At 42.2% G+C, this 13568-nt stretch overlaps 1 protein-coding gene and 1 long non-coding RNA gene across 2 annotated transcripts; one reads left to right on the top strand and one right to left on the bottom strand.

Moving 5' to 3' along the window:
• Positions 1 to 4260: 4260 nt before the first annotated feature.
• LOC134454604 (uncharacterized) lies at positions 4261 to 5211 on the top strand. Its single transcript, XR_010035870.1, has 2 exons — positions 4261 to 4887; positions 5155 to 5211. It is a non-coding gene; the product is annotated as an uncharacterized LOC134454604 (long non-coding RNA).
• Positions 4808 to 12487, bottom strand: LOC134454603 (sulfide:quinone oxidoreductase, mitochondrial-like). Its single transcript, XM_063205676.1, has 10 exons — positions 12369 to 12487; positions 11826 to 12064; positions 11260 to 11430; positions 9726 to 9779; positions 9010 to 9204; positions 8150 to 8359; positions 7411 to 7594; positions 6896 to 6963; positions 6456 to 6634; positions 4808 to 5318 (listed from the first exon to the last, which is right to left on the bottom strand). Exons 2-10 carry the CDS (start codon positions 12054 to 12056, stop codon positions 5261 to 5263), a joined length of 1350 nt encoding a protein of 449 aa, XP_063061746.1. The 5' UTR covers positions 12057 to 12064; positions 12369 to 12487; the 3' UTR covers positions 4808 to 5260.
• Positions 12488 to 13568: the final 1081 nt, after the last annotated feature.

The raw sequence follows: 13568 nt of genomic DNA, 5'->3' as shown, positions 1-13568 counted from the left end.
TTCTTACATTTCCATTTTACTGTACTCTGTCCAATCTTGTGATGTCAGAGATTTCTCAAGAAATTTGGTTAGAATTCTTCCATATCGAAAGTACGTCTTCAATATTGAAAGCACTTCTTTATTGAGAAAAAACATTTAGCAAGAGAGCCTGCCTATTGGCACAGATTTCTGAAATACAATGTGCTAGCACTGTAGCTAAATCCGAGTTTCCATCCTCTTTTGTAAACCCTGCATATGTGTGAAATTTATACATCCCATAAAGATCTTAACTTACTGTAAATCATAACTTGGCCTTTCAGCCCTTTCAAATGTAAAACCGTGAGGTCAAGATTTCTATGGCGATGTATACCTCACACGTCTATACTTAGACATTACTGTTAGGTCTCCGGGGCTGTGTTACTAGTCATGGACCTCAGTGTTGAGCAGGATGTGGTCAGTCTCAGACATTGGACACTGGAGTGTGTCTGGGCTCCTAAAGCCATTCATTCATAAGAGGTGGCCTGTAAACACTTTTTTATTAAAAAAAATATGAAAAAAAATATAAAAACGTTGAAAAACTGTCATGGTAGCACCTGTGATTACATACACCATATAACTACAGTTCTTCATACTTAGTCATTTGGCACAAGGGGGCTGTACTGGACACCTCTCCACACTCTGCCCTGGCTCAACTAAACATTGTAACTAAACTACATCTTCCCATGGTTATGGAAAAAAATGATTTTGAACATACGAAACACAGTGAAAAAACCCCACATAAAATCATCATTAATTTTTTTCTTGATTCTTTCAGCTCATTTTGCCAAGGGAGTGTTTCTGTTCCCAAGGGAGCTGTAACTTCATGGGAAGGGACATTGAGTGTCTGCCTGTGTATGTAGTAGCCTATGTGTGTGTTCGTTCTGCCCCATCCATGACTGTGTGTATTTACTCTGCCATCTCATGTGTAGCTGTGTTTCAGATCAGCAGCGCCCCCCGCTACTATTGGTCTGAGAAACTACACGTGGAGACCTCATAAATAATATCACTTTTTACAGGGGAGCCGTACCCCCAACCTCGTGAATTAATTGATGTGATGTCTAAGCACTCAAAGCAAAGTCAGCCGTCCAATGGAACTGCCTTTGTGTGCTCCATTCAACTCTCTTTGTGGGTTTCCAACACAATAATATGTCTAACGTTTCTGATGTGGTGATGTACCATAAGGTTTACATCATGTTTTCCCTAGTCGAGTGTTGAAACTTAGTCTACAGTAGTGGTTCTCTCCAGTACTGTATATGTGGGAGGGCTGGTAGATTCACAGGCTGTTGGTCTTGAATAGAGCAGCTCTGTGTTCAAAATGAAATTCCCTTCTCTGTGCAGTGCATGCTTAATGTCCTTTAGCTGTCTTCTGAGGAGGGTAAAGTGTGAACCAGGTCAGCTGTAAAAACCACATCACCTCTCTTTGCCTGCCATCGTCTAAAGAGAGATACTGACTACAATTTGGGACGGTCCAACTTGCAGATTAGGCCCGTGTGTGTGGAGTGTGTGTGGCAAGGGAGTGGAGTTTGAGACGAGTATAGTGTTTCTCAACAAGGGCGGGACAGCCCCCCAGGGGGCGTTGGGGGGCTCTAGGGGGGCGTTGGGAAGGACACAGCTAAGAGGGGGCGGTGCTTATTTGCCATTGGGGGCCATTGGTCTGTTTAATTTTTTAATACTAATGGGGGCATTGTCAGGTTTATTATGAGGTCAAGGGGGTGTTGGCAGGCTTGTGATGAGGCCAAGGGGGCGTTTGTTCAAAAAAGGTTGGGAACCACTGCACTAGTAGAACTACTAGTGTGTTTTCTTTCGGATGGCTTTCTGTTTAGTGTGCCTGTTTGTTTACATTAAATATCTCAACCCATGAAGGTAATTGCAACTCAGGGTCATTAAAAACCTTACACGAGTCACGCTTGAGGAATCGCAACAAAACCCTGACCAAACACGGTTGAGCATGGCGCATCATGTGAAAGAGTAAGACCCAGACTGGTTTCTGTGCTCTTTAATCCACTGAGCCAAATGTTCTGTTTACAGCTGGAAACAACCCCAGTTTTATTGGAGGTTCTGCGCTGAATGGGCCCGGTTGAGTGCCGTAAAAACCCAACTATGTCATATCAAAGAGTGTAAAATGTTAAGCGTCCAGGGGGGAAAAAGCTCAAACTAATCCAGGACATTACACGTACAACAGCAAGACATTACACCATCCTGTCTCCGTGGCGACCAAGCAAATGAGCGAAACAAGCCCCCATGTCGTCTCTCTGTGAGCATCCATTTTAATTAACGAAAACAGTCATATTGACTGACTGAGAAACTCTGAGATCTATTAGAATACTAATGCCATAATGGCATTACATCATGTGACATAAATGTCTTCCACGCCATGGTGTGTCATGTGACATTTGAAACAAAAAAAAACAAGATTGTTTGGGGAAACAAACAAAAGAGTTCGAGGCTTTTTGAAGGATTTTGAACTAGATGAAAAAGTTAGAACGCTTTACTCACTCTCCTCCTCCACATGCTTAGTCAGAAACATGGGGTTTGACTTTAGCCTCTAGCTCTCAACAACAGTCTCCCTCCATTTCAGCAATAGTATCATTTTCCCGCATGATGCCCTAGTGCAGTGCTATTCAACAACAGTACCACAGTGGCTGAATAGAAAAAAAGGCTGTTTTGGCTGGCACATAAACACAGCTAGATTTACCAATAGGCAGAGTATATTGCATAAGACCCCACCAAAAATATACCCTCTCAGCCCCACTACAGTAAAATACAAGAAAAAAATGATTTAACCCAGGGTCCCCAAATGGGTAGAACCACTGCTGCACATAAACTAAAACAACACAAATTATAGCTGCAAGCAGCAATTCAGGGCCAAGCAGAAAACCCGCAAGTCGCCACGGCGACAGAGAGAGCCGACCAGGCAGACGGCTAGAGGCACGCACAGTGAATTTACACAAGCAGAAATGTACCTCCAAATTTGATGCGTGACCCCTTTTGCTAACTACAGTACCCCCTAATGGCCAGCTCTGCCGGTGGCGCTAGAGGGTTCGAGGTGAGGGCCTACAATTTTTTTATTAGTACTTCAGACTGTGAAGAATGTGTTGACTTCAATTGATTTCGATTTAACTCAATTTGTTGGATTCCGACGGTACCACCAGATTTCAAATTGAGCATACGGTTCAAAAGTTACAGGCAAAAATGTAGCTAAAACTTTGACCTGTTGGTGGCGCTAGAGAGTTTAAACAAGAGACCTGTAATTCAGTGTGGTAGGTAATGAGATAGACAAGTACATGTGTGAGAATTTTCAGAAGATTCTGACAAGGGGTTCCCAAGATATGACCCCACTTCCTGTTTGGCGACTTTCAGGCCGTTTTTGATTGGCTGTCACGGCCAAGCGAAAACATTTGCGCAAAATCCACTCAATATCTTTTGTTCCACTTGGTCCAAATAGCATGTGTACCAACTTACAGGAATTGAAAAAAAAAATTGAGCTTAAAATTGTGATTTTATTTATTTTCACAAAATCCAAAATGGCAGAAAAACACCCGGGCCGAAAATGTTGGATTCGTCTCTGCCCAAGGATTCCAGGGATACCAAGGTTTTGAAAATTGAACAAGCAGAAATGTACCTGCAACTTTAGCCTGCTGGTGGCGCTAGAGGGTTGGGGTTGGGGACCTATAAATTCTTGTGGGTAATGCTGAGTGGGTGTAGAACCTGTGTGCCAATTTTCAGCATTTTTGACCATATGGTTCTATGGGCTGCCATAGACTTACTAAGGAGTTGGCTACTAACACTATAAGGGCCTTTGCCAGCTTCACTGCTTGGCCCTTACAAATCCATTTAACATTCAATTCATGTTATTCAATGGGCCAAAGGGATTTTTAGTTGAACAGCGCTGCCCTAGTGGAACCCTCTCATCTACTTCTTCCTCTGCAAGTCCAGCTGTCCCTCACTACTCAACACCTTCCTGCTCACTGTGGGCAGCCTGCCCTATTTTCTCCATGACTATAATATGGCTACAACTGTGCGTTACCCCTTTCAAATGTGTTTGTCAGGTTTTCATACCGCCTGCCCCATTGCTGTCCAGGCTTATAAATAAACTAACAAACATTGATGGTTGACTTTTGTGTTTACTTTGTTGTGTATGTAGACCAATTATCCACAACCATCGAGTATTGTGTTTTCCGGTTTTAATCTATATTTCCCTACATGTACAGTGTTTTTATGTCATCATAGCAACATGGACTTAAGCACACACATACAGACGGCACACTTCATTTGAAATGCTCAGTTCCTTCCCAGTTCCTTGCTGATAGCGCTCTCTGCTGGAAAAATAAATTCATAGCCCTCTCAACATGGCAAACCATTTTTCCACTGGTCTTGTGCCCTCCTCCATAGTGTTAAAACTTGTGGCCATTATCATATAGTACATTTTAGAGTACAGTAAAGTATATAATATCCTGGCGGGGGCTGGGGCAGGTTTTGCAACAGCCCTGTCTGTTTGTCTGCGCGTTTGCCAAACAGACAACCTCACATGGATCAGCCATTGGCAAGGGAAGCAGGTTGCCATCTCTTGGATTGCTTTTGTTTATTGCTCTATAAATCCTAGATCACCCCCATTGAAGTAGGCCTACAGTACTGTACGTGCCTGAGTGATTCTGTCTGTGCAGATCTTTTATGTGGCCCACCTCATCCACACATCCAAGACTGGATTGGAGGGTGGGAATTACCAGTGTTATGGTGTGCTTAGAAAATGTCACAGATAGGTGAAAAAATATAATTGAAGCACATCCCATCACCTTTATTCTTTTATTTAATCGTTGATTGTTTGATTCCTTTCAGCCATTTACTTATGCACTCATCCATCATCCTGAGGTAGCAGAGCATGGTCAGTGTCGGAAAACAAAAGTGCAACCAATAAAGAAACCTTTAAATACAGTATTTAAAAAAAATGTGTTTTGGAAAGTATTTCTCTTCATTAAAGGCTCCCTCCTTTAACTTGTCTTAAAGCAAGACAACGGCTTACATGAAAAATAAGAAACTTAATCACCTTTATAAACCCTGGCAAACGATTTTAACTGTATTAAGCCCCAAAATAGTGGCATACCCCTTTAATACAAAAAATATATATATTCACCTGAGTGTCCAATAAACTACAGTAGTAGTTGTTATGCACTTGGTTCCTCCAGCTGTTAGACTCCTAAAATATATCAATATTAAATATTGGTGTCTTGTGGCCCATGGGACTCTACTTCATCCCCAAGTGCATGACGGAGCGGTACGGTGCCGGTCCTCCCCACAGGCCCCTGCAACAGGAGAGAGGAAAGGTACAGACAGGTGATGTGGCACTAATAAATAGAGATGCACCGGATCCTGATTTTTAGGATCCTGCCGCATACCGCATTCACTGCTTAAGATCCTTCCAGATCCGGAAAAGGATACCGGATCCTACAAAAGGGTTGAAACATATAGTCTACTCGCACACGTGGGCCTTTTTTATTACGTTGGCTCAAACTATTTTTTAGACTCATTGGCTTATTGCCACACAGCCTGCAACGATCGCTTCCAAAGGGCTTTCACTCCATGCAGTGATTGGGGTTGTGAAAGACTGACTGAAAAGCCTAGGCTAGAGATGCACCAGACCCTGATTTTTAGGTAACATGCCGGATACCGGATCCACTGCTTAAGATCCTGCCGGATCCGGTGCATCTCTACTAATAAATACTCTTCATTTGTTAATCATAAGCAATGACATCATAATCACTTGTGAAACATATTAATGTATGTATTTTTAGTATTTCAGTAAGGTTCTTTTACAGTCCCTGAAGCAATTTGAAGTTGGTCGCTTGTATCAAGGGAACAGCTACGGATGATATGGGGCTCAGTCCTGCTATCTCCCAATTCCAAGACCAACTTCGTAACCACCCCCCACAATTACAGAGCAGTTTCATTTGTCTTTCTGAGATATGGTCTACTACAGCTCCTTTCCAAAGAAATTGAATAGCACGGAAAAGTGTATTTTCCCTTTTCCCTTTATTCCATCAAAAAAAAAAAACTTTTGGCGATTATAGATGTGTTGTCCCTATTTCAAGTATTTATTTGTTTATTTGTACAGAACTCAGGATTCCAGCACAGAAAAAAAAAACATGAAATCAGCCTTTCAAAAACGTATATATACTGTGTCGATGCCAATGGCCATTCACTTCTATTACCAAACCTGGTGTTATTTAAAGCTCGACTGGTCTGGTGAGTCAGAATGCCCACACCACCAAAACACCAAACGTGGTATGGTAATCTGAGTACACAGTAATCAAGAGTGAAATAATTCTATAATCTAAGAAAATGCAACATTTTTTGATGGAAATAAGTAATATTATTCCACGATATTCTAATATTTTCAAAAGGAGCTGTAATTGCATCGTCCTCTGTGGAGCAGGCCTCACCTGAGCATGCCGTGCCAGTAGAGATGTGGCATGAAGTCAGCCTTCATGTGGTACATGACCCTCCGCTCCTTGCCCTGGTCCAGGGGGAAGGTCTCCTGGGGCTGGAGGTTGTAGTCAAACTCGGCCAGGATGACCGTGTTGTAGCTGGTGACCAAAGGGCACGACGTGTAGCCGTTATACTGCCAACACAGCAGAGTGACATGTGACAAAGTAGGAAGTTGTTACTTTCAACATTGAGAATTTGATGTATTATCATGGCCATTGTGAATGTGGACATTATGCTCAAATCACACAAAGTATAAGCAAATTGAAAAAAAACATATCTGTATGTCCATAACATAACAAATAGTCAAATATCTAGATATACTGCCCCCCTGTGGCTTAAAGTGGAACCATGCTGAACAAGGGAAAAAATAGCATATCCATGAAACATGTCCAACCTTTTTATCGGGCTGGCTTTTCTCCATCACTCTGCTGATCGTTCTGTCCAGAACAGCAGACTGTGCAGCTGCAAAACAGACCTAACAGCTTTAAAGCATTCGGCCTTCACCAGAGCTTATCTTCAAAGTTGTCACATGCTCTTCCAGCACGTGTTACGTAGAATAGAGTTGAATTAGTCACCAGACACCAGTTTTTAATTTTAGACTAGAATAATTTTGAAAAATCATGCAGATAGTGTTTTTTTCCCATGCCAACAATGAGTAATTATATCATGTTTTGGTTTTGGGGGGGAAACAGTCATGCCAACAATGTGTACAATCAGCTGCTCTAAATTCACTTTTTCCATCACTTGCCGAAATAGCTAGTATGTTAATCTTACTAGTCAAACACTAAGTAATGGGACAACAGGGCTAGTAAGATGGTCTCTTCTATCAGCCAAACTGAAATTTCACCAGCATTTGGCCAGTTGGCTGGTGTTAATTTAGACACCTGAGTACAATGTGAACTCACTCACCCACTGCGGCGGCGGTCTTTGGCGTGGGCAGGTTGGTGCAGTCTCCAATGCCAAAGACGTTGGGGTAAAGTTGATGCTGCAGGGTCTCCTTGTTGAGGTTGAGCCAGCCGGCCCCGTCAGCCAGGGGGGACCCTTTCATCACATCAAGAGGGCCCATTGGGGGAGTGACGTGTAGCATCTCATACTAAATACACAGGCACAGTATATACACACATGTACAGAGAAACACACACACACACACACACACGTCATATTTACCACAGCTCTCCAACAGTCAAAAGCTGTGGTAGTGACAGTTTTCGATAGTGGCAATTAGGGATGTTAACCGGTTAACATCTTCTCTGCCGGTTAACCGCCCCGCCCCGGTGCCGCGTTGCATGGAGGGTCGACGTTGTGCGTAAGGGCTTCCGCACACCGGCTCCGACAAAGTGCTGAACACTGCTACGCAAAAGTTCGATTCCATTGTTTTCAATAGAACCCTGCACACTGGCGCCGATGTCCGCGGACATTTGCAGATGTCGGATGGCAATTAGAGACAAGTTCTATTTTGTCGGCTATCCGAATTATGTTGGAAGCGAAAATGCTCCGTAGTGCTGTCGGAGCCAATGTGCGGCCGGCCTAATGTGTGCCTCTGCGTGGGTGCGCTGGCAAAGCAATAGTTTTTCTACACAAAAACTATGTACTATTGTATTACAAAAACAATGTGGACATAATTTGTATAGGGTCATACTGCACAGACCTGAAAAACTTTTGTCTCTCCAGGTTTGTCCAGGTGCTCAAACACTGCCTCCTGCTTGTCAGGCCGCACTTCTACGAGGTTGTGACGGAGGTTTACGTTCAGGTCTCGGGCCTTGCAGATCTCCCACAGCGCGTCGGCATATTTCTTGACGCCAAACAGAACCGGTAAAGATGTGTTGTATGTGATGGTGGCACTGGACCTCTTCCCCGTCTGAAAACGGGCACAGTGGAATAAATTGTCACTCACACAATGAGAAGTTGCTCATCGTGTCCAACAGTCTTTCTCCTTTGCTGCGCTTTCTGTATGAGATAAATGACGCATGAAGCCGTGTGAATGAGTGCACACACTTGCACAAGAACTGTCAGCGCACTATGCACGATAGTGGAGGTATCATGTAGGGGTAGATGGCCAATGGGGCTCTCATTAATATTTTCCACCAGTGTGTGCCCTCAACATAGATCTTCGGAGGATCACCTCTCAAAGTTGTGTCAATACACCTGTGTACTTTGTGTCAGGTGTGCAGCCGCACACAGAACTGGCATAAACTACATGGCATGGCAATGCATTTGTGCTCATGCACACGTATCCTGCAGCAAGCATAGCCAGGGCCTAACGATACCTCTGTGCCGTCGTGATACAGTTACATATACATTTTAGTTAGTCATGTTGCAGTGTTTACAGTTTTGGTAAGCCACGTTTCAGTGTTTACAACACTGTCAGGTGTTCATTATGCCCTATGTTATCCTCCTCAAATGGTAGTAGGAACAAAACCTTCTCAGATAGCCTACTGTATGTATTCACAAATAGTGAATGCAACCATTCTGATGTATGTACGGTATGCAACAAGTAGAGCATACAACCTTTCTGAGGTACGCGTCTGTCAGGTACATGATCTTCTGAGGTGCCCCGGGACACTTGACTGGTGAATTGGGGAAGGAGAAGACGGCGTTTCCTTCTTTGAAGTCCTGAAGGGCCTTCCAGGTTTTCTGCACTGTCTTCCGTGAATAGTTGGAGCCGATCTTGGGATGATCAAGCCCCTCTGGCAGACCTTTAATCTGACAATAAGGCCAAGACAACTCACTCTCCACACATCAAAACAAGTCATTTGTATTTAAAGTGAAAAATTCATTAAGTACATCAACAATAACTCAGTGCTGAAATATACTGTATCATGACTATTTAATCTCAGCATCAATGTCTTTCCACCAGTGGAGCACTGCAAGTCACTGAAAAATCTTTACTACCATAGTACTACACCCCTATGACAGTAAACAGGGCCTTTAGTAATACATTACAACTTGGTCATTGCCTTGTAACGGCTTATTTATAACGGGGTCCATGTCGTATGGGTTAAAACGGTATCAATGCTTGAATTTGGGGCTCTTTAAGCAATTACCGTAAGCAGTATCCTTCATATGCATGTCTATATCATATAGCCTAATATACATCATCATGCCATTATATTTCAATTACAATGTTATAATTCAGTGAATTGAATGATGGTATAATACCAATATTCTGTCATCAGGTAACATGTTTCTCTTTAGTGAATGCTTGGAGTGTCTTGTGGCATTACCCTCTCATAGTGAAGCTGAAGTCCCAGTGCCACAATGAGATACTCGTACGTTATCTGCAACGGTTAAAGGGACAGTTTGGTAAATTTCAACATGCAGTTGTATTGCTCACGCTACCCTTGACTTGTCAGTACCTGGTGATGCCACATTTTTCGGCTCAGCCCTTTCCGAGATATGAGCAATTCTAATGGGGGCAGCGTTTGTTTACATTTTTAAAAAATGAAACATAGGCCAACTCCAAATATTTTCCCAAAAGGTACTGCTATTTGCTAGTTGTCTGCTGATGTTTTATAACCTTTTGGATGTTTTTGGGAATAAATAAAAATGTTTTTTTGAAATGTAAACAAAGAGCTGCCCCCATTACAATGACCAGGATCTCGGAAAAAATCTCAGGCACTGACAAGTCCAGGGTAGTGTGAGCATTACAACTGCATGTTGAAATTGACCAAACTGTCCCTTTAAGAAACAGCCATTATATTAGCACACCTCATCATACATACATTAACCAGTGCAGATACCACAGACCAAACAATGACATTGCCATTTCTTATCTGGTTTCACTGCATTCTATTTACATCACCAGAAGGGTGTGCACTGCCAGTCTTATCCTGTTTAGTTGGCTACAGTGTCGAAGTTTTGAGACAACTTTTCTTCATTAATATTTACAATTATTTATTGGAAATTAACATAATATCTTTACATGTAGAATATCTTCATTTTAGAGATGTCTTACGCTTCAATGTGCTTCTGTGTATTTCTGGGCTCTAGCTGAGTCCAGAAGACAGCTGCCCTGTCGTAAAATTAGCCAAGGTGTCGGGTCACTCACCCACTGGCCGAGTAGCTCAGGCCCACTGGCCACAGGGAAGGTAACACTCTGGAGTGACCATTTCCTTATTTGACTGATGTATTCTTGTTCTTGCTGCACTGATGCTTTGACCATGTTTGTAAGATGTAATACACTTGTGGGGTTTAAATACTGTTCTCAGATGCAGCTCAAGAGGGAGCCTTGGGGATAGGGTGCTTGCTGGCACACTGGGGCCTTTTGCCCTGGTGCTAGCAGGTCACTATGCTATGCTATTGGGGCACATGGGGCATTTGGCCACCATGGTTAGGAACTTGGGTTATGCTATGGGTAACTGTAATAACGTAGTTACTATGCTCTCTCACTTGCAATGTATCAATAAATGTAACTTTCTTGATGGCAATGGCATTCGTCTTCTCCTGTGATTTCCTGGCTTCTGGTTCCTTTCCTGTTCTCCTGCACAAAGATGGGTAATGTATGCTTATGGCTGATTGGGTCCAATTAACTAAATAATAACTAAGTATGTAATAGTGATAACAATAATATAAATACTTGGGTATTAATTGGTAAATGGTAAACTTACACGAGTCAGATGGCAGGTGGTTATCTATAGCCCAATAAAGTCTTATTAATTATAAAAAAGTTACCACAACAGGTTATCAGGAAATTCAGACACAGTGGAATAAATAGTCAACATGAAACTGCCAGCCAAAATATGTTGTTGGGAGCCGTACCTCTTTCCCACAGTCGGTGCGAACAGAGTTGGTGTCGGGGCTAACTTCAGACACTTTGGATTTGATCCACCTCACTCCAGAGGGCATTACGCTGGCAGTGGGACGCCCAGAAGACTCCACAGTCTTAGCGCCTGCTCCAACCAGAGTCCATATTGGTTGGTAGTAATGCATCTAAAACCATTACAAAAAAGACTCCCATTAACCAATGCTTCAAACGTGTATGTCCAAATTTATTCATTTTGGGAAAACCAGAAGATGACACAACAGAGACCAAATTCTGCAACTGGTAGGACAACCCTTATAAAAAACAATAAATAATAAATAATAATAAAATAATAGTGACTATGCATGATAAAATTCACTTATTCTACAAATTGGTACCATAGGCCTGTGTTTTAGACGGATTTAAAAAAAAAAGCTGTAGAGCAGGCTACACAATTACTGCACCTGAGATGTAAGCCTAATCTCATAGAAAAAAACAACTGCTGTTATGCAAGAAAAAAATGTGTTTGTCTCTTCCAGCCTGTTGTAGTTTTTCACAAGGGAGCATGCCTCAGGTTACATACCTCACTTGGTTCCACCACGGCAACATTTTCAGCCCCAACTTTCCGTTTCATGCGGGCGCTCATTGTGATTCCCCCGCTTCCACCCCCGAGCACCAGAACTTTCACGTGCTCTTTGGAAGCGGCGCGGCAGGTAGTAGAACTATGTAGCGACTGGTAACTTGTCCAGCCATAGGTCCTCGAGCAACCCCGACCCCATTGGGACACTTGTGCGCGCAGTGCAGACGCTGACATGACTAGGCCTACCTGAGAAAATGTGAAGAAGTATCACACAACACTGAGTAGTCTATCACTTTAGGCCTACGTATTTTCAGCACAACATAGTTAGCGCAATGAGACTGTAGTCTATGCAAAAATAACTTCAGTTTCACAGGATTCTTGGCCACACCCGGGATTCTGTTTGTTTACGTGCCACCATGTGTGGCATAGCCTGCAAATTAGCATAGCACGCACAAAACGGCGATTTGTTACACCGAGTCCAACAGTTGCCTCAAATTGTGAAATGCATTTTCCTTGGTTACGTTGATCCACAAGTAGTGTACTTGCCTTAAACCTCCACGGTGGGTCCTACTGCCACACAGCAGATTCCGTCTACTAGGCTGGACAACACTCTTCCCCTGTTATTCCAAAGTCCACACGTCACTTTTTTCGACCTGGCTTGACCCGGTTGGGAAGAGGTCGAGGAAGAACAACCATTTTTACAACGCTCATTGCTCAATCCTAAGGGTTTGCAGTTAATAAGGAAAAAAGACTGATTTTCAATGTAAGAAATGTATAATTACTTATTTGCAGTTTTTTTTTTGAGTAGGCCTATACAAAGCAACTTGCAGCACACAATCAGCAACATAGCTTAATGTGGAAACATTGTAATATTACAATGATAGTGAAGAATATGGTTCGTTTTCTTATGCAGGAGAGAGGATCTCTGTGAACCATGTCTTTATCTTAAATTTGTTTATGGGAAAGTACCATACACAAATGCAAATGAGAGGAAGAAAACCATCCTTTGTTATTTTCAAAAAAGAACTGACATTTTATTTTAACTACCTTGACCCTCTAGCTACCAGAATTTTTTTTGAATAGGCCGGAATTCTACAAAGAATTCTGAGGGAAAATGGACATTTTCGTCATATTTTAAATAATGTCAAATAGCTTGAAAAGAAATGAAAAGTGTCAATTACAAGTTACTTTCATATTAAAGTAGAGAAAACACACTTTCAAATGGTATATAATTTATGGATAATTAATTGTTCAGTATTCCCATAGAGTGCCTTTGATGTGGATTAAATGATAAAAATGTCATAAAATCCGATATTATCTAGGCCTATCTATATATATATCTATATTCAGTGGTGCTCATATGTTTACATACCCCAGCAGAATATACGCTTTCTCTGCGATTTCTCACGAAATATGACGGATTACACAAAACCTTTTTTTTTCACTCATTGCTAGTGACAGATGACCCTGTTCAAAAGTTTACTTACCCTAGTTTCTGATGCTGAATATGGCCCTGTTTAACATCAAGGACCGCACTAAATTGTTTGTGGTAGTTGTGAATAAGGCTCTTAATGTTCTCAGATGACAAAACAGCACATTCTTCCTGGCAGAATGGTTGTTTCCTATAATACCTTTGGGTGTCTTGCTGGAACCTCACATTTGAGGTTTCCCCTGAGTGGCTCAATGATGTTGAGATCAGGAAAGTGAGATGGTCGCTCAAAAACCTTCATTTTATTCTTTCTGAAG

Source organism: Engraulis encrasicolus, chromosome 8 (assembly GCF_034702125.1).
Source record: "Engraulis encrasicolus isolate BLACKSEA-1 chromosome 8, IST_EnEncr_1.0, whole genome shotgun sequence".
Taxonomy (NCBI): domain Eukaryota; kingdom Metazoa; phylum Chordata; class Actinopteri; order Clupeiformes; family Engraulidae; genus Engraulis; species Engraulis encrasicolus.
The sequence above is the reverse complement of the archived record's forward strand: the minus strand, read 5'-3'. Positions and strand labels throughout refer to the sequence as shown.

Excerpts from the sequence above, each read along its gene's own strand:
- LOC134454603 (XM_063205676.1), bottom strand. The coding sequence starts at position 12,056 with ATGTCAGCGTCTGCACTGCGCGCACAAGTGTCCCAATGGGGTCGGGGT. Across the intron at positions 7,595-8,149 it reads GAGAGACAAAAGTTTTTCAG|TATGAGATGCTACACGTCAC; the intron begins GTCTGTGCAGTA and ends CTGTGTATTTAG. Across the intron at positions 6,635-6,895 it reads AAAGCCAGCCCGATAAAAAG|TATAACGGCTACACGTCGTG; the intron begins GTTGGACATGTT and ends CTGTGTTGGCAG.